At 49.8% G+C, this 26,156-nt stretch overlaps 1 protein-coding gene across 3 annotated transcripts in view; it reads right to left on the bottom strand.

Annotated features, from left to right (window-relative positions):
* Positions 1-26,156, bottom strand: part of ADCYAP1R1 (ADCYAP receptor type I) — a 61,962-nt gene that overhangs the window by 14,646 nt on the left and 21,160 nt on the right. For all 3 annotated transcript variants that reach the window (XM_018047116.1, XM_018047117.1, XM_018047118.1), the window contains exons 4-13: positions 17,952-18,059; positions 15,857-15,877; positions 14,572-14,613; positions 12,012-12,121; positions 11,275-11,372; positions 10,678-10,810; positions 9,661-9,814; positions 9,170-9,230; positions 8,538-8,607; positions 4,270-4,361 (exon numbers count right to left, since the gene is read on the bottom strand). In XM_018047116.1, the coding sequence (XP_017902605.1) occupies positions 4,270-4,361; positions 8,538-8,607; positions 9,170-9,230; positions 9,661-9,814; positions 10,678-10,810; positions 11,275-11,372; positions 12,012-12,121; positions 14,572-14,613; positions 15,857-15,877; positions 17,952-18,059 (889 nt within the window). The remainder of the gene's footprint in view (positions 1-4,269; positions 4,362-8,537; positions 8,608-9,169; positions 9,231-9,660; positions 9,815-10,677; positions 10,811-11,274; positions 11,373-12,011; positions 12,122-14,571; positions 14,614-15,856; positions 15,878-17,951; positions 18,060-26,156) is intronic.

The raw sequence follows: 26,156 nt of genomic DNA, 5'->3' as shown, positions 1-26,156 counted from the left end.
GTTTTGTTTGGCCACTGACTTGCTGATCTTAGGTGTTGCCACTTTTCTTCTCTGGACCTCAGTTTCTCCACCTGCAAAATGTGGGCAACCATTCCCTATTGACAATCCCTAACAGGAGTTGTTAGGACAGGGTACTCCTAGACAGAGGATGGGGAGAGCGTGTTTTGGAAGGAGAAGACAGAGCCCCATGTGAACTGGAAGCCTCAGGCTGTGGGCTGAGCTCCTGGCCTAAGAGCTTCCTGGCTGTACTTCTGCCTAGACAGGGAAGAGTCTGTCTTCAGAGGCGAATGTTGTCTCTCCGACACTGGGTAGGTCACAGCCCTGCTGAGCTATGTACTACATCACAGTGTCTGTTCTCTTTCCTTTACCCCACGGGGCCATGGAGATCTGCTCTGTGGGGTCCCTGAGGGGAATAAAGACGAAGTTTCCCTCCCTGACCCAGACTCAAGAGGCTGCTCCAATGCCCATCTTGCAACAGGAAGACCGCTGGGAATAAAGCCAGCTCCCTGCAGAGACAGGCCTGAGATGCTCTCAGTGCAGAAACCTCACCCTCCTTTTTCTAAGCCAGTCAGGTTCTTACAGAGGTAAACTCCGGTCCCAAGAAAAGGAAGGTTAACCCTGACCCCAGAATGGGGCTGAGCCCTAACCCCTGGCTTCAAACAGCGTTGAGCCTAAGCACAGGCTTAACCAGGACTCAGGCCCACACTCCATGCCTGGCCACTGCCCAAGTTCTGAGCCCAGCCACTCCTTCTCCCAGCAGCCAGTGAGAGTGGAGGTGGCTCAGGGCTGCTGCCCCCTGTAGGAACCCCAGCCCTCAACAGGTCCTTTGATTGGGTCTGGAGCACCATCTTGGTCTACAGAGGAGGGCAAACCTCATCATCTGAGCCGCTGGAACAAACCTACAGGAAAAGGAGTGAGTGCTGGTCTGTGGGCACAGGCAGGAGGTCCTCTCGGTCTCTCCTGGGGACTCCCAGGCTTAAATTTGTTCTGGGAACAGAGGGAAAAACCGAAAAATTGTTGTGGGCAGGTCTGAAAGGATCTCAGCCCAACACAGAACTCTGCTGACCAAGGGGATTCAGACACAGCTCTGAAATCCTCTCCCATCACATCCTGCCCCTTTTTGAATTCCCCCATTGTTCCCTCCTCTCCCCACCCAGCAGTAGACACCTCCCAGCTCAAAGCACTCCAGGTAGGGCAGTTTTGTACAAGGCTGGAACCCACTGCGGCCTTTTCTTCCAGGAAGCCTTGTTTAATATTATCATCTTGCCTGTAAATTCCTTGAGGGGAGGAATGATGGTGCAAGCAAGCTCGGAGTCAAGGGCCTGCCTGCCTGCACTGTAACTACGGCTTCATTCTTTCCCACTGGATTCATCCCACTTCATTGATAACTAGTTCCCTCAGCTGTAAAATGGGGATTATATTTAATCCAGATTTGTTGGCATTAAATGAACGGCAAGTGTTTTTAAATGCTTGGCAGCATGGCTGCTTTGATTACCCCTTACATTCACCAATAGAGTCTCCTTGACCCTGGCAACACTCAAACATGTAGCTGCACTTAAAACTGATCCCCGCTGTCTTGTGTCAGCCCTCCCACCTGGCTTACAAAGCACATCCTCCTGAGGTTTAATCTTTGGGGCTTGAGATGAGCTCAAGCTTAGATGTCTCTAAAAAAATTTTAAAGAATTTGCCGAGATTTCAAGGGGATTCTTGACACAATAAGAGCAAACCAACCATAGGCATACCCCTGAGATATTGTGAGTTCAGTTCAGACCACTGCAATGAAGAGAATATTGTAATAAAGTCACATCAATTTTGTGGCTTCCCAGTGCATATAAAGGTCATGTTTACATTATCCTATAGCCTGTTTAGTGTGCAATGGCAAAATGTCTAAGAAAATGCACATTCCTTAATTTAAAAACATCTTATTGCTAAAAAACACTAATGATCTGAACCTCCCGTGAATCACAGCAGCAAGAAAGATCACTGATCACCACAACAAATATAATTTTTTAAAAAGCTTGAAATATTGTGAGCATTTCCAAATAATAACACAGAGACACCAAGTAAGAAAATGCTGTTGGAAAGATGGGGCCGACAGACTTGCTCAACACAGACCCAGGTTGCCAAAGGCCTTTAATCTGTAATAAAGGCAGTATCTGTGAAGAACAGTAAAGTGAGGCACAATAAAACGAGGTATGCTTGCAGCTGGTTCTTTAAGCATTTTTACTTAAATGTATAAACCCTGTGTTAATTATAGACAGTTCTGATCTATGCATTCGGAAGGTCTTATAGGACTCTACGGCTCCTAGTCTACAATACACCTTCAAATCCCTGGCCCCACACTTCCCTCCCTCTGCACTCTGGGTTTCTTGCAGCCTGGGGCAAGATGTCCAAGCTGGTTAAGAATGTTCTGCGGTCAGCAGAGTGTCCTTACTCAGGCTGCGGCTGAGTCCCTGTGTGTCCCTGCACAGACAGAGAGGAGGCCAGGGGAGTCCCAGGAGGACAAGTCCCAGGGACCTCAGAAGAAGAAATAGATCCTACTAGGAATCAAAGTGGCAGGGAGGCGGTGGGGAGGGGGAGCCAAGGTTGCTTAGAGCTCAAAGGAGAGAAGACGCTGACTTAGTTAGCTACCTGTCAGCTTCAGAGGACATTTGAGATAACTAACTGCTAATGCAGGAGCAAAACCACCCTCAAGTGGGAGAAACAAGCCAGACACAAGGATGTGGTCTCTGACGCTGGACAAGAAGGTAGGGGGAGCAGCAGGGCCCTGTTTTGTGGCTCCAGGAGACAAAGGCAGGAATGATCTTTCCAGGTCAGTTATCTGCAGAGAGCTGGCCCCGCAGTCCCTCAGTGCAGGGGACTTTATATGGATGAACAATTTTTTGCACTACGTAACACGCACATATAAGCAAAGGCTGGTAAATGTTCACAAAAACATGAAAAAATAAAAGACAATAAATGGATAGCCAGAAAAAGGAGAGGAGCAGCGGTCAGTGTAATCATCCTAAATGCAGGGAAAACAAGCGCCTGACCGAGCCAGGCCCTGCACTGATCCCCACTCCCAGGGAAGGGTTGCCACGGAAGAGGTGCCAGACTGACTGCAGGGACCAAGGACAAGCTCCACCGACCCAGGGAAGTCTCAAGGAGGCTGAGAGAAGGATCCGGGGCTGGTTCCCAAGCATTCCTGCTTCTCCTTCTCTCCAGGAGAATGGCTGGGTGGGGGGACCCTCTGTTGGAGTCTCTCTGCTGTCCCACTTGTCCTCTGGGCAGCTATCAAGGTTCTGAACCCCAGGCTGGGGTCTCTGACAAAGTTCTTTCTAACCTGTTCTCTTCTCAAACTGAGGAAGCAACGCAGAGGCTTCCACCTCACAGGTTGTTCTCAGTTTGTCCCTCTCTGGCCCCTCCAGCCAACCACAGGGGACCAAACTGCCTCCCCAGCATCAGAAGTGCCCCCACAGCCCATACACCAAGCTGGTCATGATTACAAGGCAAGAAGGGTGAGATGGAAGGTGCTTGGTCTGATTCAGCATAGGTGGAGGGCTAGGAGAGGGGTGGGACAGAGCTAGCAGGGATAAGCTATTAGGGACCTGGCTGCAGAGACACTGGGAAGAAACAAACCCAATGGCCGTGGAAGTGGAGAAACCCGACACTCAGTGGTAAGAGGTTGCCCCTGAACACCATTAACCCCAAACATGTTAGATGTCCCTCTGCCCAGGGAGGAGGGAGTTTCAGGAAAATGACCAGACCTAGAAGTAGAGTTGCCCCAAGAGAAGGTGCAAAGAGAATTTCTCTTCCAGTACTCAGACCAGGGAGACTGTCTGCCCAACTCACTCACTAGTGGGGACTGAGCAACTTGTACCCACTGGCCTGGGAATGGGGACTTCAGGCAACACTGTATCCAGCAGCAGTCATGAGCTCCCCTGAGAACCAAGATCCCCAAAAGAACTACAATTTCAATCCACCAAGACCCACCCTAACTACCTTAAGGAATCTGCCTTTTCCATCTTGATTTTCCTAGCAAGACACAGATCTGTCCATCTTTTTCTCTCTCGTTTCCATGTTGTCACTATGCGGATTAGGTGCTCCTGGGTTGGCTGAAGGATAGATGGGCAACTATATTTTCAAGTCACTTTAATCCAAAAGAAGTCCTGCCAATGCCCATGTAGAGTACCCACTTAGTGATGCCCAGGCCTTCTCCTCCTGTGTCCTGAGTGCAGGCCCCACCGAGCTGTTGGAATTTAACCATGGCATTCACCCAGTGGTACTTACAAGTAGATGCTGGACTCGTTGCCTCCCATGTCTGGAGACTGAAGTTTCTGCACAAGGATGACAATGATGCCAACGAAGAGCACAAAGTTAACCTGAGGAGCAAAGAAACAGCAGTGAGAACGGTTCTGAGCAAAGACTTTCCACACCCCTGCCACTACGCTGGCTGTTACTCCCTCAACAAGGCCCTCTTCCCGTCAGTCAAGATCCCATCCAGACTTACAATGGCAGCATTGCAAGCACACATAAGATGGCAGCACGGGAACACTCATTCCCTCCCCAGCCGCCCTCCATGTCACTGAAGCCACAGGAGAGAGGGATAAAAAGAAGCCCAGGAGAGTACTGAGAAATAGCAAGAGCTGTCATGCGTGAGCCGGAAAAGTGAGCAATTTCTGGAAAAGACGGAGCAAACAGCGTCAGGGTGATGGAAAAACAGCCATGCAAAACAGAGAAGAGGCTACTGCAGAGGTGAGAGCTGTCCTCTGGAGAAACTCCAAGTTCAGAGTCACTGAATACGGAGAACCAGAATGGAGAACAATAAGGATTATTAATTAAAGGACTGCCTTTGAATGGCAATAGCATTTACCTTCAGAGGTCAGGGACAAAAGCTCTCTAAACAAAGTAGGAAGCTGTGTGGATGGTGAGAAAGCAGGAGGGAGGGGAGTAAGTAAATAAAGACAAGGCAGGAGGGGAGTAAATAAATAGAGACGATGGGCTTCCCTGGTGGCTCAGATGGTAAGGAATGTGGGAGACCTGGGTTCCATCTCTGGGGTGGGAAGCTCCCCTGGAGAAAGCAATGGCAACCCACTCCAGTATTCTTGCCTGGAAAATCCCCATGGACAGAAGAGGCTGGCCAGCTATAGTTCAAGGGATTGCGGAGAGTCGGACATGATTGAGAGACTAACACAAATGTAACAATGGGGACCACACAGCAACGCCTGGCTGAAGTGAAGCCGGGCTCAAGGAAACACTAACTTATTAAAAGATAAGAAATATTGAAAATAAAATAATTAAGCATTCAAATCAAAATTTAGGGAAAGAGTACCATAAATTAAATTTCTACTTCCTTTAAAGAAGGAAGTTAAAAATAAAAATTCATTAAAGAAACATGAAAAAAGTAGATAATCAATGAATATAATTTTTTTGGTTTTGTTTTGCTTTCACAGATCAAGCAGAATGATAAAGGGCCTTCCTGGAGGGCAGTTTTTGTCAGTTTTGCCTTCTACTACATGCCCAGTGTCTAATCAGCACTTGGAATTTAGCACAGTCAATACTGTTAACTGCATACGTTAGTCCCTCCAAAAAGAGAAAATGCAATTAAACAAATTAAAGGATGAGAAAGAGGACAAGACAACAGATGTGTAGAGTATTTTGAATCATCACAAGGAAAAAGATCAGACATGGTAAACTATAAATTAATCAAGTCAAATCAAGATGTAGAAATCAGAACAACACAATGACCTCAGGAAAAATTTAAAAATAATCAAAGATGTGTGTATGAAAAGGCACCAGCCCAGATCATTTGACCAGCCAGTTTCATAAGACCTTTAGGGAAGATGGAATTTACATGCTATATCATTATTTAAAAGCAAATCAAAAGAAAACCTGCCAAATTACCTATGAGGTGAACAAAACCCTGCTATACCCAGACAAGGGCAGAAACCATGCTCACACACATGATCAGGCACATGTCTAAAACCAGAGACCATACAAAGAACGATGCAAAAGCTATAAACTGAATATTAACACACGAAAAATTTAGCAGTGCGTTAAAAGGACAAGCAGATCAGGGCAATAAAGGTTTTATGCCAAGAGGAAAAAAAAAAAATCCAGCAACATTTGTTGTTGCTGTTTAGTCGCTAAGTCACGTCTGACTCTTTGCCATCCAACGGAGCCCGCCAGGCTCCTCTGTCCACGGAGTTTCCCAGACAAGAATACTGGAGTGCGCTGCCATTTCCTTTCCTTCCCAACCCAGGGACTGAACCCACATCTCCTGCACTGGCAGGCAGACTCTTTACCACTGAGCCATCAGGGAAGCCCAACATTTGCTACATTAACAGATTAAAACAACGAGCTATCTTTATCCCCACAAGACTGGTGAGTAGTTCAGTAATCAAAACGCCAATGAACACATGAGAAATGAGCACTTTAATAGTCCACATGCGGAGGGCAATTTGATGTCCAAGAAAATATTAAATGTATATATCCTTTGTCCCAGAAATTCTACTCCTGGAGATATATTCTAAAGACACATTCATACCTACTCAAGAGTATGCACAAATATATCCGCAGCAGCATTGTTCGTCATGAAGATAAACTGGAATATTATCAATAGTCATCACTACAGGAATGAGCAATTAATGTCTCCAAAACACAGTTGATAAAAGTTGACATCTATTCCTTATTTTAAAAAATACACACTGAAACAAGTCAGAAATAGAAACTTTCCTAATTCAGTGAAGGGTAGCTGCCCAAAACTGTAGCAAACATCATCCTCAACAAAACCAAGGAATAAACAGTATACATACTGGAAATGAAGGAGAAAAATATTTTCATTTATAGGTTACATAATTTTCCATGAGAACCAACTGAAAAGGGATAAGAACCAATAAAAGAGCTTCAAAGGTAACCAAGAAAGGAAAAAAATACACAAAAACTAGTAGGCTTCCTAAACACCAGCACAAATACACCCACTAGAAAATACAACAAAAGAATAATTCCTACATATGAGCCCAACCTGAAAGACACCATAAAGGTAAACTTATCAAGACAACTTAAAAACACTATACAGAATGACTCTGTGAGAAAGACTAAATAAATAGAGAATCATGCCATATTCTTGGAAAGGAAGACTTAGCGTTTTAAGAAAACCACTTCTCCTCCAAATTTGCTCATAAATTCAGTGGCGTTCCTATAAAAAATTTCAACCAGTCTTTTTCCTTCAGCTTGACACATGTGCAAGCCCATGTGAAAAAATAAATGTGCAAGAAAATTCTGAAGGGAAAAAATAATGAAAGAATATTAGCCACAGCAGATATCAAAGCACGCTGCCAGATTATGGTAACCAGCACTACGGGGTACTCGCCACAAGAATAGCTGCATAGATTAGTAACATTGAGCAGGAAGTCTGCAGCTAAACACAAGTAGACTTCATTGAGTGTTTATAATAAACTTCCATTTCTACATAATGGAGAAAGGATGACCTATTCAATAAAAATATTTAGAGGGTGGGATGTCTATCCATTGGGGAAAAAAAGAAAAACAACTTGATAAGATTAGATATCATCTCAGATCAGAGAAATAAAATTTCAGATGGATTAAAGACGTACATGGAATGAAAGTGGAAGTGTTAGTGACTCAGTTGTGTCCGACTCTTTGTGACCTCATGGACTGTAGTCCGCCAGGCTCCTCTGTCCGTGGAATTCTCCAGGCAAGAATACTGGAGTGGGTTGCTGTGCCCTCCTCCAGGGGATCTTCCCAAGCTAGGAATCGAACCCAGGTCTCCAGCATTGGCAGGCAGATTCTTTACCATCTGAGCCACCAGGGAAGCCCATCATACATGTAATAATCCAATTTATAAAATCGTTATAAACCAATTAAGATTACTTTTATATTCTCCAGTTGGGAAAGACTTCCAGAAACAAGAAATAAGCCTCAGAATTCATGATGAAAAGGCCTGGTGGTCTGACTGTATAAAACCATGCAATGTTGGCATTATGTTTACAATATGTGTAACAAACGAAGCATTACTATCTATCAAACAGTAAGAAAGATAACAACTGGGCTAGAAAAAATGAGCAAAGAAATAAACAGTCACCAGAAAAAAAGCAAACTGTCAATAAATGTGTCAAAAACTTGCTTTGCTGCACAAGCAATGTGGAAAAATTAAAACAATGAGCTACATTATCTCCCACAAAGCTGTGCAAAAGTTTAAATGATTGAAATTACAAGTGCAGACAATGATATGGGATACCCTTTTTGACCTGGCAATTCTACTTCTAGGGATTAATTCTAAAGAAATATTCACACATTCTCAAAACTACGCAGAGAATTCTTCATAATAGCATCTTCCATAATGAGGTAAAATGGAATAAAGACAAATGCCCAACACTAGTGAAATAGCTAAATAACTTGCACATCCATGTGGCAGAACATAACACAGCCGTGAAAAAGGAGGTTGGTTTGTGTGGTGACCACTTTATTTCTCCTCTCCCGGACCTTTCAGCCCAGACCTCTCTCTCTCTCCTGCTTCTTGTCCCAAGCACACTCACCATTATGGAGCCAACTACAGGACCTTTGATCACCCACCACAGAGCCGTGTTGTCATTCATATCCCAGCAGCTGTAAGACAGAAAAAAGACAGATGATTCTTGGGAGCCGGGAACCCTGCAAGACAATGGGGTGGCACTTCTTCCCCTGTGGCTCTGGAGTGGGGCTGGCTGGAAGGAGAGCTGATGGACTGTACCCTCAAGCCCAGTCCTGGTCCCAGCGCATTGGTGCTCTCTTCTGCTCCACTGTCAAGGCAGCAATTGGAGCCAGGAGTCAGGGCACTGCTGGGCTCCTGGGCAAGGGCCACATTCCCCCTTGAGACCCCAGGTTCTTGGGGATGCTGTCTCAGCCTCGACGTCCCCCCCTCTTCCCTGAAAGGAGAGCAGTCACTCAGAGCTGAGCCCAGAGGCAGAGTAGGGCTCTGAAACCTTGTGCACTCCCTCACTGGGTCCCAGGTGAGACGTGGCAGGGTGGGTCAAGCCACAGCGGGTTCACGGCATAGTCAGTGCTCAGGGCTGGTGGTGTAGCCAAGCCCGGCGTCAGATGGTTTGTCTGAGACAGTCAACATGAAGTTCAGGGCGTTAACTGACAGCCTACCTGGGGCTCTGGCCCTGGCTCTCCAGCATGTACTCACCCTGTGTCATCGAAGTAGAGCCTCAGCATAGCCCACACGGACACACACACAGTCGGTGTCCCTGGATACAAAGAAAAGGAGCCCCATGATAATAGGAAAACTAATAGTCCCAGTATCCCCCTCAGACCTGGGGCTTCTGGGGGCCAATGGACCCCTCAGACATGGGGTTCTGGTCCATGGGGCATGTCTCCCTCTCAGACCTGGTGTCCTGGGGACCCTAACTGTCCCTCATACCCAGGCCTTCTGGGGGTCCATGCCTCCCTCAGACCCTGGGCTATCTTGCCTCGCTGAGCATATCCCCTCCCTCAGCCGGCAGGCTTTCTACAAGGAGAAGAGCAAGAAAGCATCCAAGATCCAGCAGTATGCCATAGCTGTGAGGCAGGGCAGCACCTCCCTAGCCTCCCTCCTCTGACTAATACTCCCGGATGGCGGGACGAAGGACAGCCTGCTCATGGGGCCTGAACCTGTCCAGGCCACAGTCAGAGACCTACCCCAGCCAATGATGATGTACCAGCAGAAATATCTCCTCTCAGGGAAGAAGGTCTCCACCAGCAGGGTGAAGAGATACAGGCCCTCGATGAACAGCCAGAAGTAGTTGGATACGACGCAGTAGTGGAAGAAAACCATCACGGCCTTGCATTCCACCTACAGGGCGAGTGGGGAAGAGGAGGGAGGTGCAAGCCCCCAACAAAGCTTGAAAATCCAGCCCAACAGGACCATGGGGAATCCTGAGGGCTCTTAGCTTAGGCATCTCCAGCTTAAACACCCCTTGGGTCTGAAAGACTCAACATTCCTGGATTCAGAGTCTAAAATTGCAGCATCCTATGAGTCTGAATCAAAGTTGCCCATGGAGGCAGCTCTGCATATGTAAGAAAAGGATGGGGTTGGGGTGGGGTCAGGGGGTGCACACAGAACCCTCTCTTCTCCCCAGGCTCACTCTCCCCCACTTTCTGCCCCTTCCCCAGCCCCCACAGAAGAGGAGAATAAAGAGAATAAAGAGGAAGGAGCCTCCTTGGTACAATAAAGGGTTCAGATATCACATGGGTAAATGGGATACCCTTGCCCCATTGTCTCATAGACACCCGCCTCCAAGTGTGCCCTCTCAGGTCAAGGCGTTGTGCTCTGAGCTGTTCTCTTTTCTGCTTACTTCCAAAGCTATCAGAACTGGGTAGGTGGTATGGAGGGAACCCCAGTCAATCAGTCCCTTGGCTCCATCTTGGGCTAAAGCACCAGTGACCAGGCCAGTCCTCTCTCTAAGTCAAGTTCCCTCCTTAGTCAAGTGGGACTTGACATCTCCACCTGACCCGCCTCAACTGCTCTGCCAAGTATACCCACAGGCCAAAGAACAGGAAGTGATGTCAAGCCGGGGTCTCACCGGCTGCTAGTAACCTCATGGTCATTCCTGGGTTTCTGTGGTCACTGGGGCCAACATCTCAACCTGCAGGAAAACACCTGGACAGGGGTGCGTTGCAGGGAGGACCAACCGTGGCGGGGCTCAGCGCACTCACAGTGGAGACAAAGCAGTGATTGCTGTCCTGCTCAGCATAGAGGATCCAGTCTTTGATGAAGACGGAGATGGCCCTCAGCATAAACGACACGAACAGGTTCATGTGGATGAAGTTGCGGGTGCAGTGCAGCTTCCTACGCCCACGTGCGGGGAAGACAGATGCCTTGAAGAAAGGAGCCCCACAGCCTTCCACCCTCCACCCTGGGGTCCACTTTGGGACCACAGACTCCACAGCTTTGTCTCAAGGGGGTTGTCCACCTAGACCATGCCTTCTTCCCAGCTCTCTAAACCCGCACTCACTCCCAGGCTCCCACCTCCTGCCCCACTACTGGGGCCATACTGCTCCCTCCTGTGACTCTCTCCATCCAGACCAGGAAGATAATGCGAGGGGCGTAGGTCTACCGCCCCTGGTCTGCCTTGTTATGTGTGGCCCTGGACAAGTCAGCTGTCCTCTCTGGGGTCCTATCTCTTATTGTAGGTCTCTTTCAAGAGACTCCCAGGGCTGACATCCGGGGCAGGAGTCAGGGGTGGGAGGCACAGAGCCAGGGCTCTGTACTGGGGTGGGCTGCAATCACTTGACGGCTGTCGGGAACCTCACCGGAAACGACACAGGATGACCATGGCGGTGGTGAGAGTGACGAGGGACGTGCTGTAGCCGACTGTATACAGGGCCTTCACCGACAGGTAGTAGTAATCCTGGAGCAGAGCACAAGGCACAGGGATCCATGTGGGGCCTGCCCCGGCCCCCTTGGGAGGGCACCAAGCCTCCCAGGCCAGGCCTGCCCACCTCTGGGCATGCTACCCAGCTCCTCCTTCCCCTCTTCTCTAGTTGATCACATCTCCTCCCCCCGCCATCAGTTCCTCCACCACCCCAAGCTCCCCAAGCCCATTTCCCCTGAGCCACCTCCTCCTTCTGTCCATCTGCACTGCGCAGAAGCTAAATGCTGGTAGAGTGCAGGAGCACTGACCAGCCAGAACAGAGCCAGCCTTTAGCCTGGAGGAGGATCCAGGGGGGCCCCTGCTGGGCCCTGCATTAACCCTACAATGGCTGGACCACAGAAAGGCAGGTATCCTGGAAAAACCACCCGGGAGGTGGTGGACACATGGTGGGGGCCGGAAGAGCTCAGGCAGCAAGACAGTTGTTTCTCGGCCTAGAATGAGTGAGTGAAAGTCCTGCCCTGTGTGCATCTGGCCCCACAGCAGGCAATCGTGGATGCTGCCTGGGGACTCGAGTTTCTGGAGTTCCATCAGGAGTCGGGGCCCCTGGGGGACACAGGCTTCCACCAGCCTCCTTGGCCCCATCCCTCCACCTTCAGAAGGGCAGCAGATACTCACCTGGTCCCCAGTCTCATATTCATACTCCTCAAACCCACAGGCATCGAAATAATGCGGGAATGGCTCCGACCACCCATCCTCCGTGCAATTCCGGCTCACCACCCTCATGTCTGCAGCAAAACAAAAATGCAGTGAGGCACAGAAGTGATGGAAGAGGGGGTCTAAAATTCTTAATGGCCTATTACTCCTTAAGTGGCAATTCCTGGAAATCCACATGTCCATCTGAGAAGCATGGCAGCCGCAGGTTCATGAGATCTTCCAGTGTCCGAGTGAAAATAATAATTGCTTAGCCCTTATACTAAGAACATGGGGTACAGGGGGGCCCAGTGAAAGCTGACCTCTAAACAAGGAGTGAGAGGATTGAGCCAGGATGAATCCAGCCTCTTTCCCTCTAGGAAAAGGCCTGAGCCCCTCCTGAAGGCCCTGGAAAGGCACAAGAATGACCTGGGATCACAAATGCAGATTCCTGGCCCAGGAATCACCCTGGGGGTGGTGTGGCAGGAGCTCTCGTCATATCTGGAGAAGCTCCAGGTGAGGCTTTCACCGGGAGTTCTGGGCCTTCCAGGAGCTTCCGTGGTGTCCAGGGGGTATGAGGCTTGCTTAATTAACAAGGACCAGACCTCCATTAACCTAGCATGAGATCTTATTAAGATACATATTCACATTTAAAAAAAAAAAAAAGACTTCTGCCTTTTCAAGTTTAGAAGTCTGTTTCCTATCACTAATGTACTTTAATTTTCTTCAGCTTGACTTTAAAGGCCATTTTGTAGGACACCAGAGGAGGCAGGAGTCATCTGCTGTCTGCAGAGTGGAGTCCAGTCTGGTTTTCACCCTGCCTGGGACCTTTTAGCCTTTTATGATTGCTCATTTTATCCTCTCTGCTTCTGACTGTCTAAGGGTGAACCATGATGTCTAGGGGAAAGGAAAAGGCAGCAGCCCCCTTTGCCTCCAGCCCAGGCCCTGAGTGTGGCCCCAGGCTGACCCCTGTTCCCCGACTGGCTTCCTGGGAGTTTACCTGGTGTATTAGGACACCTGGGGGTGGCTCTTCCTTTCACAGGACTCAGGGGCCAGGAAATCATAAACAAAAGACATCTGTATAAAAGGGGCTCCAGCATCTATGCTGCTGGAAGAACCCCTGCTCAGAGGCCAAGGCCATCTCTGGGGAGCTCAGACAGGGACAAAGGCAGCAGCCAACACAGGAGACGCCAACACTTTTCCAACCTCATGTCCTGCTGATTGAGTTGGAAGATCCAAGGCCAGTTATTTTCAACCAAGAGTCAGAAATGCACTTCCTGGGGCTTTGGGAAGCACCAGAGGGTGGGGGATCCTGCCATAAAGAGAGCTCTGCCCAGAGCAGGGAGACTGGTCTCTTACTGCAGCTCAGATCCTGAGTCATATGTGACCCAGGACAAGGAGGACGTCTGGCAGGCCCAGGAGAGACGAGGTCACTTCTGTCCCACAGTTTGATGCCAAATGGTTTTTTCTTCCAGCAAATCTGTTTCAGGCTGCTATTGGCACCCTCCTTCCAAGACCCTCTGAACGCTTCTTTCAGAAAGGCTGCACGTCCTAGGGGACCATGGCAGTGGCCAAGCCCTTCCCTTCCCTGGGTCTCCTCTCTGCTCTGCCCACATCAGGGTGGTGGGAAGAGGAAAGGGAAGCTGCACTGAAAAACATTTTTTCAAAAAAAGTATCCTGGAGATACAAGCCATTTCCTTTCTTTTATTTTCCTTCTTACCCTTTTCAAAATATAGTGTGGGCTCAGAAAAGTATAAACCTTTTTGTTTAGAACTATTCCATGAATCTGCTGGTCTATTGTTCTGATAGAAATCTCCGGAAGATGGAGTACTCTCCAGACTGCCAACACCCTGCAGTGGCTGCGCCTACTTCACTAGGCTGTTTTCCTCCAACAACTTCATAGAAACACAGAATCTTAGGGCAGAGGTTCTCAAAGTGGGTGCCCTCCCTAGACGGGCCCATTAGCATCACCAGGGAGACTGGCCAAAATGCACATTCTCAGGCCCCACCCAGACTGCTCTATCAGAGACTCTTGGGGTGAGGTTCAGGAATCTGTTTTAGCAAGCCCACTAGGTGACTGTTCTGGAGAAGGGAATGGCAACCCACTCCAATATTTCTGCCTGGAGAATCCCATGGACAGAAGAGCCTGGTGGGCTACAGTCCATGGGGTCACAAAGAGTCAGACAGGACTGAAGTGACTTAGCATGCAGGTGACCGTGATCACAAAGTATGAGAACCACTGGGCTACTTGTGGGAGCTCCAAGCTATCACAGGCCATTTAATCCAGGAGTTCTTTTACTGAGATCTGTCCTTCCCTGAAATTATATGCACGGTGTTCTGTCTGAGCACTTGCATGCAAATTTCCATGGAGAAAACCCACAACTTCATCAAGAAGGAAAGTGAGCTACCAAAGATCACAGAGCCACAGAGGGCATAGCCCCGCCTGGAAGGGGGTCCCCAAGCTTACAGGTTAGCTCCCTGTGACCTCACATGTTAGACGTCCTCCCTCTAGCCAGCCCATGGTCAATTTTAGCTCATCCCTTACCTGAGAGATCCAAGGATTTACTGTCTGCAAAACCGAACTCTCCTGCAAAACAGACGTGGACATGAGTCAGGACACTTGACCATCAGCTTGCCAGCGCTGTCCACTGCTTACTCTGCTCCCTGAAAGGTCAAGGGTGCCCCTAGTCTAGAGAAGGGGGGCTAGGAGGAGGTGGGGTCTCAGCCAGGAGGAAGCATCGCACACAGCAGCCACACACACACTGTACCTTCCAGGGCCATCTCATTTGCTTTGTATTTCTATGATGCTAATGGTGGCTCATGACTCAGTTCTCCCCACTGGATGACAGGGTATGGAAATTAGACATTGTCGGGAGGAGGGGAGGGCCTCTGGAGTGAGAGAGGACTGGAAGACGGTGACTGGCCTTTTCTCTTTTGTGTCTTTCCTTGTTGTTTGTCTAACTTGTATAAAATAGTGCATATATGTTCGTGGAAAACTCCTAATTTACCTCTACCTCCACCATCCTCTTTGATAATCATAAGTTTGCTTTCTATCTCTGAGTCTATTTCTGTTTTGTAAACAAGCTCATTAACCGGCTCTTTCAGGAAAAAGGACATAGAATAGCAATATGGATCCTGCTCTCGGGTTTTTTGTTTGGTGTTCAACCCTCCATCTCAGCCCACAAACCGCTCCCATCAAAGGAACCCCAGAACTCTAAACATTTCCTCCTTAGATATATTTTTCTCTTTCTCTCCCAATTCTTCATTTCCACCTCCACCTTTTTTTAGGCTGAATCCTCTGCTAGCAATGAACCCCCATTTCCCTCTACTTTTCCAAACTGTGTTTTCAAGGTCCAACTGACATGTCACCTCCTTCAGGAAGCCTTCCCTGACACCATCATTAGTTTGCCTGCATGTCAAACTAATTAGTTTGCCTTGTTAGGTCTCTTCTGCTCCAGAGTCTGCCGTACATTCCAACTCCGTGGCCCTGGGGATGTCAGTATCGGCATGGGCTCACACACACAGTCAGGCCTGTATGTGTACAGAAGCTCATGCCAAAGCACACAGGTGTCCTTGCTTGCTGCCCCTCTATAGGCGAGTCCCATCTTCCCAAACAAGCCCATGGGCACCCTGAGACCAGGGCTGCAACCTTCCATCTCCCTGTGTCTCCCCAGCTTCCAGAAGGCCAAGGGTGGAGGGGAGGGAAAGGAGGGATGAGCCCAGCCCCTGATGAACCTCTCAGTCCACCCCCACCCACTCCTAACAGTCAGCTGGGCTCCTGCTGGATGGACAGATGATCAGCAGTCTGTCCTCTCCAAGGTTCCTCTTACCGATGGTTTCCGTTTCCCAGACTGAAACAGAGTGAGAGAGAAAACACAGAGGTGAGCACGGTTGGCTAAAGTCAATCTGCTCTCTGAGCCCTGCTGATGGTGCCCTCCTCCTTCCCACTCCCAGACTCTGAAGAGAAGTTGTGCTGAGGCCCCAGAGGCCTGAGAACTACAAGCTGGGATTCTACTGTCCTACTAGAGACTTCTACCAATCCTGCAAGAACAGGGCACAGTTACTGAGAAAGAGAGGCATTCCAAAGGAGGGGCGAGATGGCCTTCCTGCATCTCCAACAGTTGCAGAGCAGCAGCTAATACAATGAGCATGAGACTCACCCCTGGGAACCAGGAAATAAAAGGAAAACTGCGGTTCTCAGCTTTCTAAGTGTTTAAGTCAAGTCTAACTTTGTGAATGGAGATGCTAAAAGGCCCTGCCTTAATGAACCATTAAGAGGCAGGTGTAAATAACACATTCATTGTGCAACTGCCAGAGGGAGGCATAGAATCTGAAAGAAAGCGTATCTTCAGAAAATTTTATTTTAACTGCTGATTCATTTTACCTTTTCTGTGCGTGGTGGAAAAGTAGTCTTGCCACGGTACCTGACCCAGAGTAGCTGTCCTGTCAACTTTGAATAAATGACTGAATGAAAGGAGTACGTGAATGGAGGAAGTGATTAATTGGTTTCTATAGGAATGAATTAGAAATTGGGGCTGAATCACTGGGCTGCCACCCCGCTTGACGAGCCACCATTCACACTGTGCCTCTCCTTTCAGCACTTCCTGTTCTACTCTGGGTTGCATCCAGTCCTCAAGCCACTGTCAGGATGGGAGAATTTAACTGCTGGACTGGCCTGGACTGAGATTCTGGAGGTAGGAGGTATGGCTAACGGGCCCCAACAGAAAGTCGGGGAGGCAAGATAGGGGCAGCACAGCTAGACCCTGCCTTCTCTAGTCCTGGGTGGGGAGCCAGAGGCGGGGCCGGGCATCCCCATCACACTGCCTCTATCTCCCTGCACCACCTCCTCCAAGCAGACTCCTCTGCAGGCAGAAACAAGGTTGCTGGACTTCAGGTGTGAAAAAAATTGCCTCTGCCTCTGACACGGGCTAGAGGACACTAGAGCGAAGCACGGCTTGGAGCCTCTCTGATTCTAGACGGACGCTGGCCGAGGCCTTAGGCACGTGAGGGAGGAAGCTGAGGACCAGGTCTCAAGGGACTCATGCATGGCTACACAAGTGTCTCAGAGCCTCTAGCCCCTGTAGGAGCCCCTACCCTCCTTCCTTAAACCAAGGCCCCAGCCCAGGACTAGGTGGTCCATGCGTGGTTCTCAGTACATCATCTGCCTGGAGCCCAGTCTCTCCATCAGCCTCTACCCAGCCTAACTCAGCAACCCTCAGCTTGCCACCCTGCTTCCTGGGATACCCACAGAGTTGGGGCAGAAGGCCAGTCTGGCTCCAGGCCCCTCCCAGTGCCAATGTCCACTAAAAGCAGACACCAACCTTCTTTTGGGGTCCATGAGTCTCTGCCAAGGCAGAAATAGGCCTGGAGAGCCCACCAGACTCACATCCAAAGGAGAGATCCCTCGGAACCCTTTCCCCTCAGGCCCCTCCCCATGGAGAGCAGTCATCTGGCCTCCCTGTATGAGTGATCGTGGTGATAACATCAGCTCACACTTACGGCTGACCATCAAGCTGCACCCAGTCCTGCTAAGGGACTTCCACCAGCATCTTCCACTTAAATTCTCCCAGTCACCATTCCACATTCCCATCTGATAGACTAGGAATGGGGGGACAGAGGGGTGACTGCCCTGCTCAAGGTCCCCAGCTGGGTTATGCGATGGAGCCCACATCCAAGAGCCTAGCCTTGCCCCACCATGATGACGCACCTCTACAGGGCCTTGCCGTGTGTGAGGGGTGCTTCTGTGTTCCTTTGTGCACGGGGGTCCCTGATTTCATCTCACCAGCACAGAGCTCCGAAATGGGAACCACCTCCCTGCAGGGTGCCCCTGGTCTTTGGTGCTTGTCTCCCAGGAATGCCTGGGGTCTGACTTGGGGGAACAGGCTGGACCGAGTGTAGCCTGAAGAGGCCCTGGGGGAAACCCACCTTGGTCTGGGTTGAAGATTCGGAAGAGTTCAGGGCAACTGACGAGGACCATCTCACCCACGTGGGCGGGCTTCCAACACGTGATGTTGTCCCACATCCCAGGGCACCCTGTGAGGATGAAAACCACAGTGAGAGGGCATCCACAGTCCCTCCCCCCACACACTCACAGAGCACACACAGCACACACAGAGCATACACACAGAGTGTGTACACACACAGCACACACACAGAGCACACACACAGAGTGCGTACACACACAGCACACACACACACACAGAGCACACACACAGAGTGCGTACACACACAGAACACACACAGAGCACACACACAGAGTGCGTACACACAAAGAACACACACACACACAGCACACACAGCACACACAGAGCATACACACAGAGTGCGTACACACACAGCACACACACACACACAGAGCACACACACAGAGCGCGTACACACACAGAACACACACACACAGAGCACACACACAGAGTGCGTACACACACAGAACACACACACAGAGCACACACACAGAGTGCGTACACACACAGAACACACACACACACAGCACACACACAGAGCGCGTACACACACAGAACACACACACACACAGCACACACAGCACACACAGAGCATACACACAGAGTGTGTACACACACAGCACACACACACAGAGCACACACACAGAGTGCGTACACACACAGCACACACACACAGAGCACACACAGCACACACAGAGCATACACACAGAGTGTGTACACACACAGCACACACACAGAGCACACACACAGAGCGCGTACACACACAGAACACACACACACAGAGCACACACACAGAGCACGTACACACACAGAACACACACACACAGAGCACACACACAGAGTGCGTACACACACAGAACACACACACACACAGCACACACAGCACACACAGAGCATACACACAGAGTGTGTACACACACAGCACACACACACACAGAGCACACACACAGAGTGCGTACACACACAGCACACACACACAGAGCACACACAGCACACACAGAGCATACACACAGAGTGTGTACACACACAGCACACACACAGAGCACACACACAGAGCGCGTACACACACAGAACACACACACACAGAGCACACACACAGAGCACGTACACACACAGAACACACACACACACAGCACACACAGCACACAGAGCATACACACAGAGTGTGTACACACAGCACACACACACACAGAGCACACACACACACAGCACACACAGCACACACACACAGAGCATACACACAGAGTGCATACACACACAGAGCACACACACACACAGCACACACAGCACACACAGAGCACACACACACAGAGCACGCACACACAGAGCACACACACACACACACAGCACACACAGAGCACACACACACAGAGCACACACACACAGAGCACACACACAGTGCACACAGTACATACAGAGCACACACACAGACTGCATACACACAGAGCACACACAGCACAGAGCACACACAGCACAGAGCACACACACACACAGAGCACACACACACGGAGCACACACACAGAATGCATACACACAACACACACACAGCACACACAGAGCATACACACAGAGTGTGTACACACACAGCACATACACACAGAGCACACACAGAGCACGCACACACACGGAGCACACACAGAATGCATACACACAACACACACACACAGCACACACAGAGCATACACACAGAGTGCGTACACACACATAGCACACACACAGAGCACACACAGAGCACAGACACACACATAGCACACACACAACACACACACACACAGAGCACACACGCAGCACACACACACACGAGCTCTTCCACATCCCCAGGCTCCACATCACTGTGAGGTCCAGCTTCAGATGGACGTCCTGGGTGGAGGAAGAGGCAGGAACTGGCTGGCCTGAGGATGCTCCACTGCCACCACTACCCCGTGCCCCGGCCACCCACTGACTTTCGGGACAGGCCTGGAGCGGAGAGATGGAGTGAAAATGAAGGAGGAACCAAAGGAGGAGCACAAACTGGTCAGATGAGGGTGGGGAGGAGGGCAGAGTCAGCCAGGCAGAGACCTACGCAGCCAAACCCCAGGACTATGAAAGGGCTCGGAGCACAGAGGGACCACCATGGCGGGGACGCATGCCCAGATCAGGTGAGCACCAAGGGATGGAGAGGAGTAAGGACAAACTGAGAGCTATTTAGGAATCATTAAGACAGTGACTCACGGCATGTGAGCTGCCAGGAGGAAGAGGAGGTCAAGTGTGAAGACTAGATTTTCAGATTTGGGGTGCTCAGTATATCCTCCAACCCCTGTGCCCACTCTCCTCCCAGCCCCTACCAGCCTCCTGCTGTTGTTCTCTGCACTCCTTGTCACTCCATCCTCACCTCTCCTTCATGCTTCACCCCTCATCTGACTTCATCCCTCCTCTTCACTGAGAGGCCTCTTGACCTTACTGACCTCATCACCCTTACTTGACCTTACTGGCCCTCATCACGGGGCCCCACCTGACCGAATGCAGGGGCTCACATCTGCCCTGCCCTCGGCCCTTTGCTCCACTCATCTCAGACGATATCAACAGACTCAAAACTTTTCTTCCAAGGAGCAAGTAAAATTAAAAGACATTTGCTTCTTGGAAGAAAAGCTATGACAAACCTAGACAGCATATTAAAAAGCAGAGACATTACCGACAAAGGTCTGTATAGTCAAAGCTGTTTTTTCTAGTAGTCATATATGGATGTGAGAGACCATAAAGAAAGCTGAGTGCCAAAGAATTGATGCTTCTGAACTGCGGTGTTGGAGAAGACACTTGCGAGTCCCTTGGACTGCAAGGAGATCCAACCAGTCCATCCTAAAAGAAATCAGTCCTGAATATTCATTGGAAGAACTGATGCTGAAGCTGAAGCTCCAACACTTTGGCCACCTGATGCGAAGAACTGACTCATTAGAAAAGACCCTGATGCTGGGAAAGACTGAAGGCAGGAGGAGAAGGGGACAACAAAGGATGAGATGGTTGGATGGCATCACCAGCTCAATGGATGTGAGTTTGAGCAAGCTCCGGGAGTTGGTGATGGACAGGGAAGCCTGGCATGCTGCAGTCCATGGGGTTGCAAAGAGTCAGATACGCCTCAATCAGTGAACTGAACTGAACTGAACCAGGCTCAAGGGCTTCCTGACAGAATTATACACACAGCTCCCAAGCCTGTCTCCTGTACAACCTGAGGGCTGCCTCTCACAGCCAGGTGCCTGCTGGATAGCCCCACCTTGAAAGGCCCAAGCACCCAGCCTGTCTAAGACTCAACTGAGCATCTCCTACAAAACCTGATTTCCTGTGTCAGCCCCAGCTGGAATCCTGTAATCATTCTCATTTTGTCACCTTCTTCGTGCTCTGTAGACAACTGGTCACCAAGTCCTGCTGTCTGACAGTCAAATAGTTGTGGAATCCATGCACGTCCACCTGGTCAAGGGCAGACCACTTTTCCCTAGGACCCTGGTTACAGCTTCCCCACTGGTCTTCTCACTCATCCCCACACACCTGTGACTGCGAGCTCTTCCAAAGACAGATGTGGCCGGGTCACAGAGCCACCACTATCAGTGAGCACGAACCAGTGGCCCTATCACCTCAGCTCCTTAACATGGTCCCTGAAGCCTTGTCCTTGCTTTACACTCCAGCACAAGGGGCATGGGCGAGGCCACAGGGTGAGAGGTCATCCAGGGAAAGGACACAACCTGAGAGGGGCAGGGAACTCCACGTGTTCCAGGTGGGCAGAGAAAGTGCATAGAGTGATACAATCAGGACAGAGGGGCAAAGGCAGAGACAGGAGGCAGTATGTGGCGTGTCTGATGGCAGAGTGCAGACTTGCAGGAAAGGGACCTCACCTGGTTAACCAGGCTCTAAAGCAGGACTTTGGAGGGCTCCTCTGCCAGGTACAAGACAGCCTGTGCCTGTTCCATCCCCAGGGCTGTGGGAAGGATTAATGAGTTCATACATGGAAAGTTGTCGGAAGAAAGGCAGACTCACGCAGTGCCTGGTCACCATTGCTATTACCACTAATCTCATTATTTCACTTAGGTATCCCTGAGAATCATACCCCTGAGACAGGCCTAGGCAGAGAGATGAAATAGAGCCCAAGCAGGTGAAAAGGGCCGGTGGAGGGCCCCTGGGCAGTCACAGAGGAAGCCTGGCAGGCATTGGGCAAGGGTGGGGGTCTGGGGTGGGCCTCCTGAGCTCACAGCCACTCTGTTGGGGCCCACAGTTTGGGGTCATGTTTAGATCAGAAAGCGTCCAAAGTTGCCATGTGCAAAAAACCCTATCTCTTAGAATTCAGACCTGGCTACTTTAGAATGGTTAGATAGCATCACTGACTCAATGGACATGAGTTTGAGCAAACCCTGGGAGACAGTGGAGGACAGAGGAGCTTGTCGTGCTGCAGTCCATGGGGTCACAAAGAGTCGGACGTGACTTAGCAACTGAACAACAACTTTAGAATTCACATGCAGTCACATTAACCCATAGTATCCTGCTTCCAGAATGACTGCATTTGGGAGCTAGAAGCATCACAGAAAGCTCTGAGGATGACAAACCAAGATGATGAGGATTCTGGGGGCCACATGAAGGGAGATGGGTCCCAGGCCTGTTACTGATGACTCTTGTCCGCCCATTACAGCAGGACTCCCCCTACACATGGCTAGTCATGATAACGTGTCCTTGAAAGAGACCTACCAGTACATCTTTGGCCGACGTGGCCCGTGCTGACCACAGAATGGCCGTGGAGTGTGGCTGTGTCTGGCCCACGCCCTGGAGCCCTGGCCAACAGATGTTCCTTAATGTGGAACATTAGGCCCTGGCATAGCCAGCTGCTTCTGCCAGCTGACATCCCCGAGGCCCAGAACTTGTTAGATGAGTGAGGGAACATAGTCACAAGGGCCGAGGGGCTCAGGTTTAGGTGGCACAATGGAGGAGGGTTCCCAGGTTGAAGGTCAGAGACACAGAGGCAGTAAGGGATCCATCCTCCCAACAACTGTTTACTGAGCAGCTAGCATGTGCCAGGGCCCATCAGGCCCAGGGCTACAGTGGTGGAGAAAACAAGTTTGAGAAGTTCGCATTTGAGGGCAGCGGGAGGGAAAGGACAGGGTGCCCCTTCCACATTGGCAGGGCGTCAGTGACTCGAGTTTTGCCAAGGGCTCACAGCATGATTCTGGCAAGTCTCCACATCCTCCAGCCTGACTCAGTTTCCCACTGAGCACATCAAGGGTTGGGTGAATCTGAGTGGCCTCCCAGCTCCTTGAGTGATCAGAGCTCAGATCTGGAAGAGAGTCACTCAGGACCTGCTGGGATCTGGAAGGATGGCCAGTAGGCTAGGGCTACTTTCCCTGGCCCCACTGCCCGGACAGACATCCTCAACAGGGCATCTGCCAAGGTCCCCTCACCTGCCCCACGGCCCACCACACTCTACAAGCCCTCCTGGTACCTGGCCTGCCTCCCCTCCATAGACTAAAGATCCTAGCACCAGAGCAGGTAGGAAGCCTAAAAGTAGAATCCAAACCTTAGGGCCCAAGTCTAGTGTCTGGGTTTAGGAGACTATGATATTGTGATAAAATAAATTTGATATCATGATATAATAAATTATGACTCTGATATTGTGAGACTGTGATATTGTGGTATAATAAGAATTACACATTTGGTCTTCACCCCAGATTCCTGACTGGTGCTATTTAGTCACTAAGTTGTGTCCGACTCTTTGCGACACCATGGACTATAGCACACCAGACTCCTTTGTCCTTCACAATCTCCCGGAGTTTGCTCAAACTCATGTCCATTGAATCAGTGCTACTATCTAATCATCTCATCCTCGGCTGGTCCTTTCTCTTTTCACCTTTAATCTTTCCCAGCATCAGGGTCTTTTCCAATGAGTCAGTTATTTGCATCAAGTGGCAAAGTATTGGAGTTTCAGCTTTAGCATTAGTCCTTCCAATGAATATTCAGGGTTGATTTCCTTTAGGATTGACTGGTTTGATCTCCTTGCCATCCAAAGGACTCTTAAGAACCTTCTCCAGAACCGCAGTTCGAAAGCGTCAATTCTCCGGCACTAGGGCATAGAGCTCCTGAAACCCTGGGAACAACCTAAGTGATGGTGTCAGAGGAGCAGCTTTCATTATTCATAAGCCCCTTTCAGCCATACCTGAGTGAATGTTCATGACATGGCTCTTGGAGGATAGGGACTGGTCCACAGGGCAACCAACTGTGGGATTAAGCAACTGGAACTTTCAGTCCCACCTCTCACCCTGGGGCCGGAAATCGAGTTAATCATCAAAGGCCAATGATTTAACCTATCATGCCTACATAATGGAACATCCATAAACCCCTACACAATGCGATCTGGAGAGTTTCTGGGTTGGTGAACATATCCACATGCCAGACAGTGGCACATTCCACAAAGACAGAAGCTCCCACACTTGGGATTCTATTGGACCTCATCCTATGGACCTCTTCATCTGGCTGTTCATTTATAAAATCCTTTATAGTAAACTGCTAAGTGTGTTCTGTAAGTCATTATAGCAAATTATTGAGTGTGAGAAGGAGGCCATGGAAACCCCAGATCGGTAGCCAAGTCAGACTGAAGTGTGGGTTACCTGAGGACCCACGATGTGCTACTGGCATCTGAAGTGGGGGAGCAGTCACCCTGAAACTGACCCTTCACCTGTAGGGTCTGTGCTAACTCTAGGTCGTTAGGGTCAGATTTGAATTAAATTGTAGGGACATCCAGTGGGTATCCATAGAAAACTGGAGAATTGCTTGGTATGGAAAACGCACACATTTGGTGTTGGAAATGTTGTGAATAGATAAACAGTTTTGCTTTATGGGACAATGTCCTTGATCCCATAGGGAGCTCTCAGCCCTCCACCCACCCCTCTGGCTGGCATCACTGGGGTCAAAGGAGATGCAAGTCTTCTCAGGGCTTCCCAGGATGCCTCGTGCACATTTTTCCTACAGTTATCACCTTTCAGCTGGACCTGGATGAGAAGGGAGGTGGCGTCTGTCTTCTCTCCCATTCTCGATGGGTTGGTTCTGGCCTCAGGAGCCTCAGAGCTGAGTGCTCCCAAGAACACTTTCCAGGGAAATGAGAACTGGGTCTGGGCTCCTGAGAGCACCTTGGGCTGTTTCTTTTTGGTTTTTTAACTAAGGACGACGACTCATCTTCCTTCCACACCCACGCAATACGTCCAGCTTCTCTCTCCCCATCTGTTCCAGACTCCAGCCCCAACAAAGCTTAGTGCTGTTGGGGCTGGAAGATTTCAAGATGCCTTTTCTCTTCCTCCCTCTCCTCCTTTTGCCTTTTTTTCATCTTCTCATTTTCTCCTTCCCTCCCTCTTCTTCACTCACATATTCAAGAAATATTACGTGTCTGTTAAGAGTCAGATACTGAAGAGCAAAAGTGGGATGAATAAGCACCACTGGTCTTGGCTCACCCAGGGCTTACAGTCTGTGATCACGGGAATAAATTTGGATTTAATGCCAAATGCTGAGGAAGACCTTGGATGGTGTATTACTTTCCCATTGCTGCTGTAACACAGAAAACTAAGGGGCTTACAGGGACCTGATTTCTTATCTCACGGTTCTGGAGGTCAGAAGTCAGAAAGGGGCCAAAGTCAAGGTGTGAACATTTCTTCTGGAGGCTCTAGTGAGGAATCTGTTCTCTTATTTTTCCAGATTCAGGCACCCACCCACATCCCTTGCCCTGTGGCCCCTTCCTCCATCTTCCAAGCCAGTAGCATAGCATCTCCAAATCTGTCTCCTTTGAACCTCCTGCTGCCTCCTGTCACTTATAAAGGTGCTTGTGAATATACTGAATAATCCAAGCTACTCACCCATCTTAATATAACTATACCTGCCAAGTCCCTTCTGTCTTTTAAGGCAACACAGTCCACTGGCTTTGGGGGATGAGGATGTAGGCATCCTTGGTGGGGACATTATGGTGCCTCCCCTGGAGGGGTTTTAAGACAAGGAGGCACGCGGCCTGATTCGGCTGTGTGGGAAGGGATACATTTCAAGAGCAGGAAAGCAAACACGAAGACACGCCTGTCGGGATGTGGCAGCAGTTGGGAGGAGGGTGGTGGGGCTCGATGAAGAGCCATGGCCGCCGAGGTAGAATGGAGTGCCGTGTAGGAGGGTCCGCAGGCAG

This window comes from Capra hircus, chromosome 4 (assembly GCF_001704415.2).
Source record: "Capra hircus breed San Clemente chromosome 4, ASM170441v1, whole genome shotgun sequence".
In the NCBI taxonomy this organism is placed as follows: Eukaryota; Metazoa; Chordata; class Mammalia; order Artiodactyla; family Bovidae; genus Capra; species Capra hircus.
Note: the sequence above shows the minus strand (reverse complement) of the source record. Positions and strands in the feature narration are given on the sequence as shown.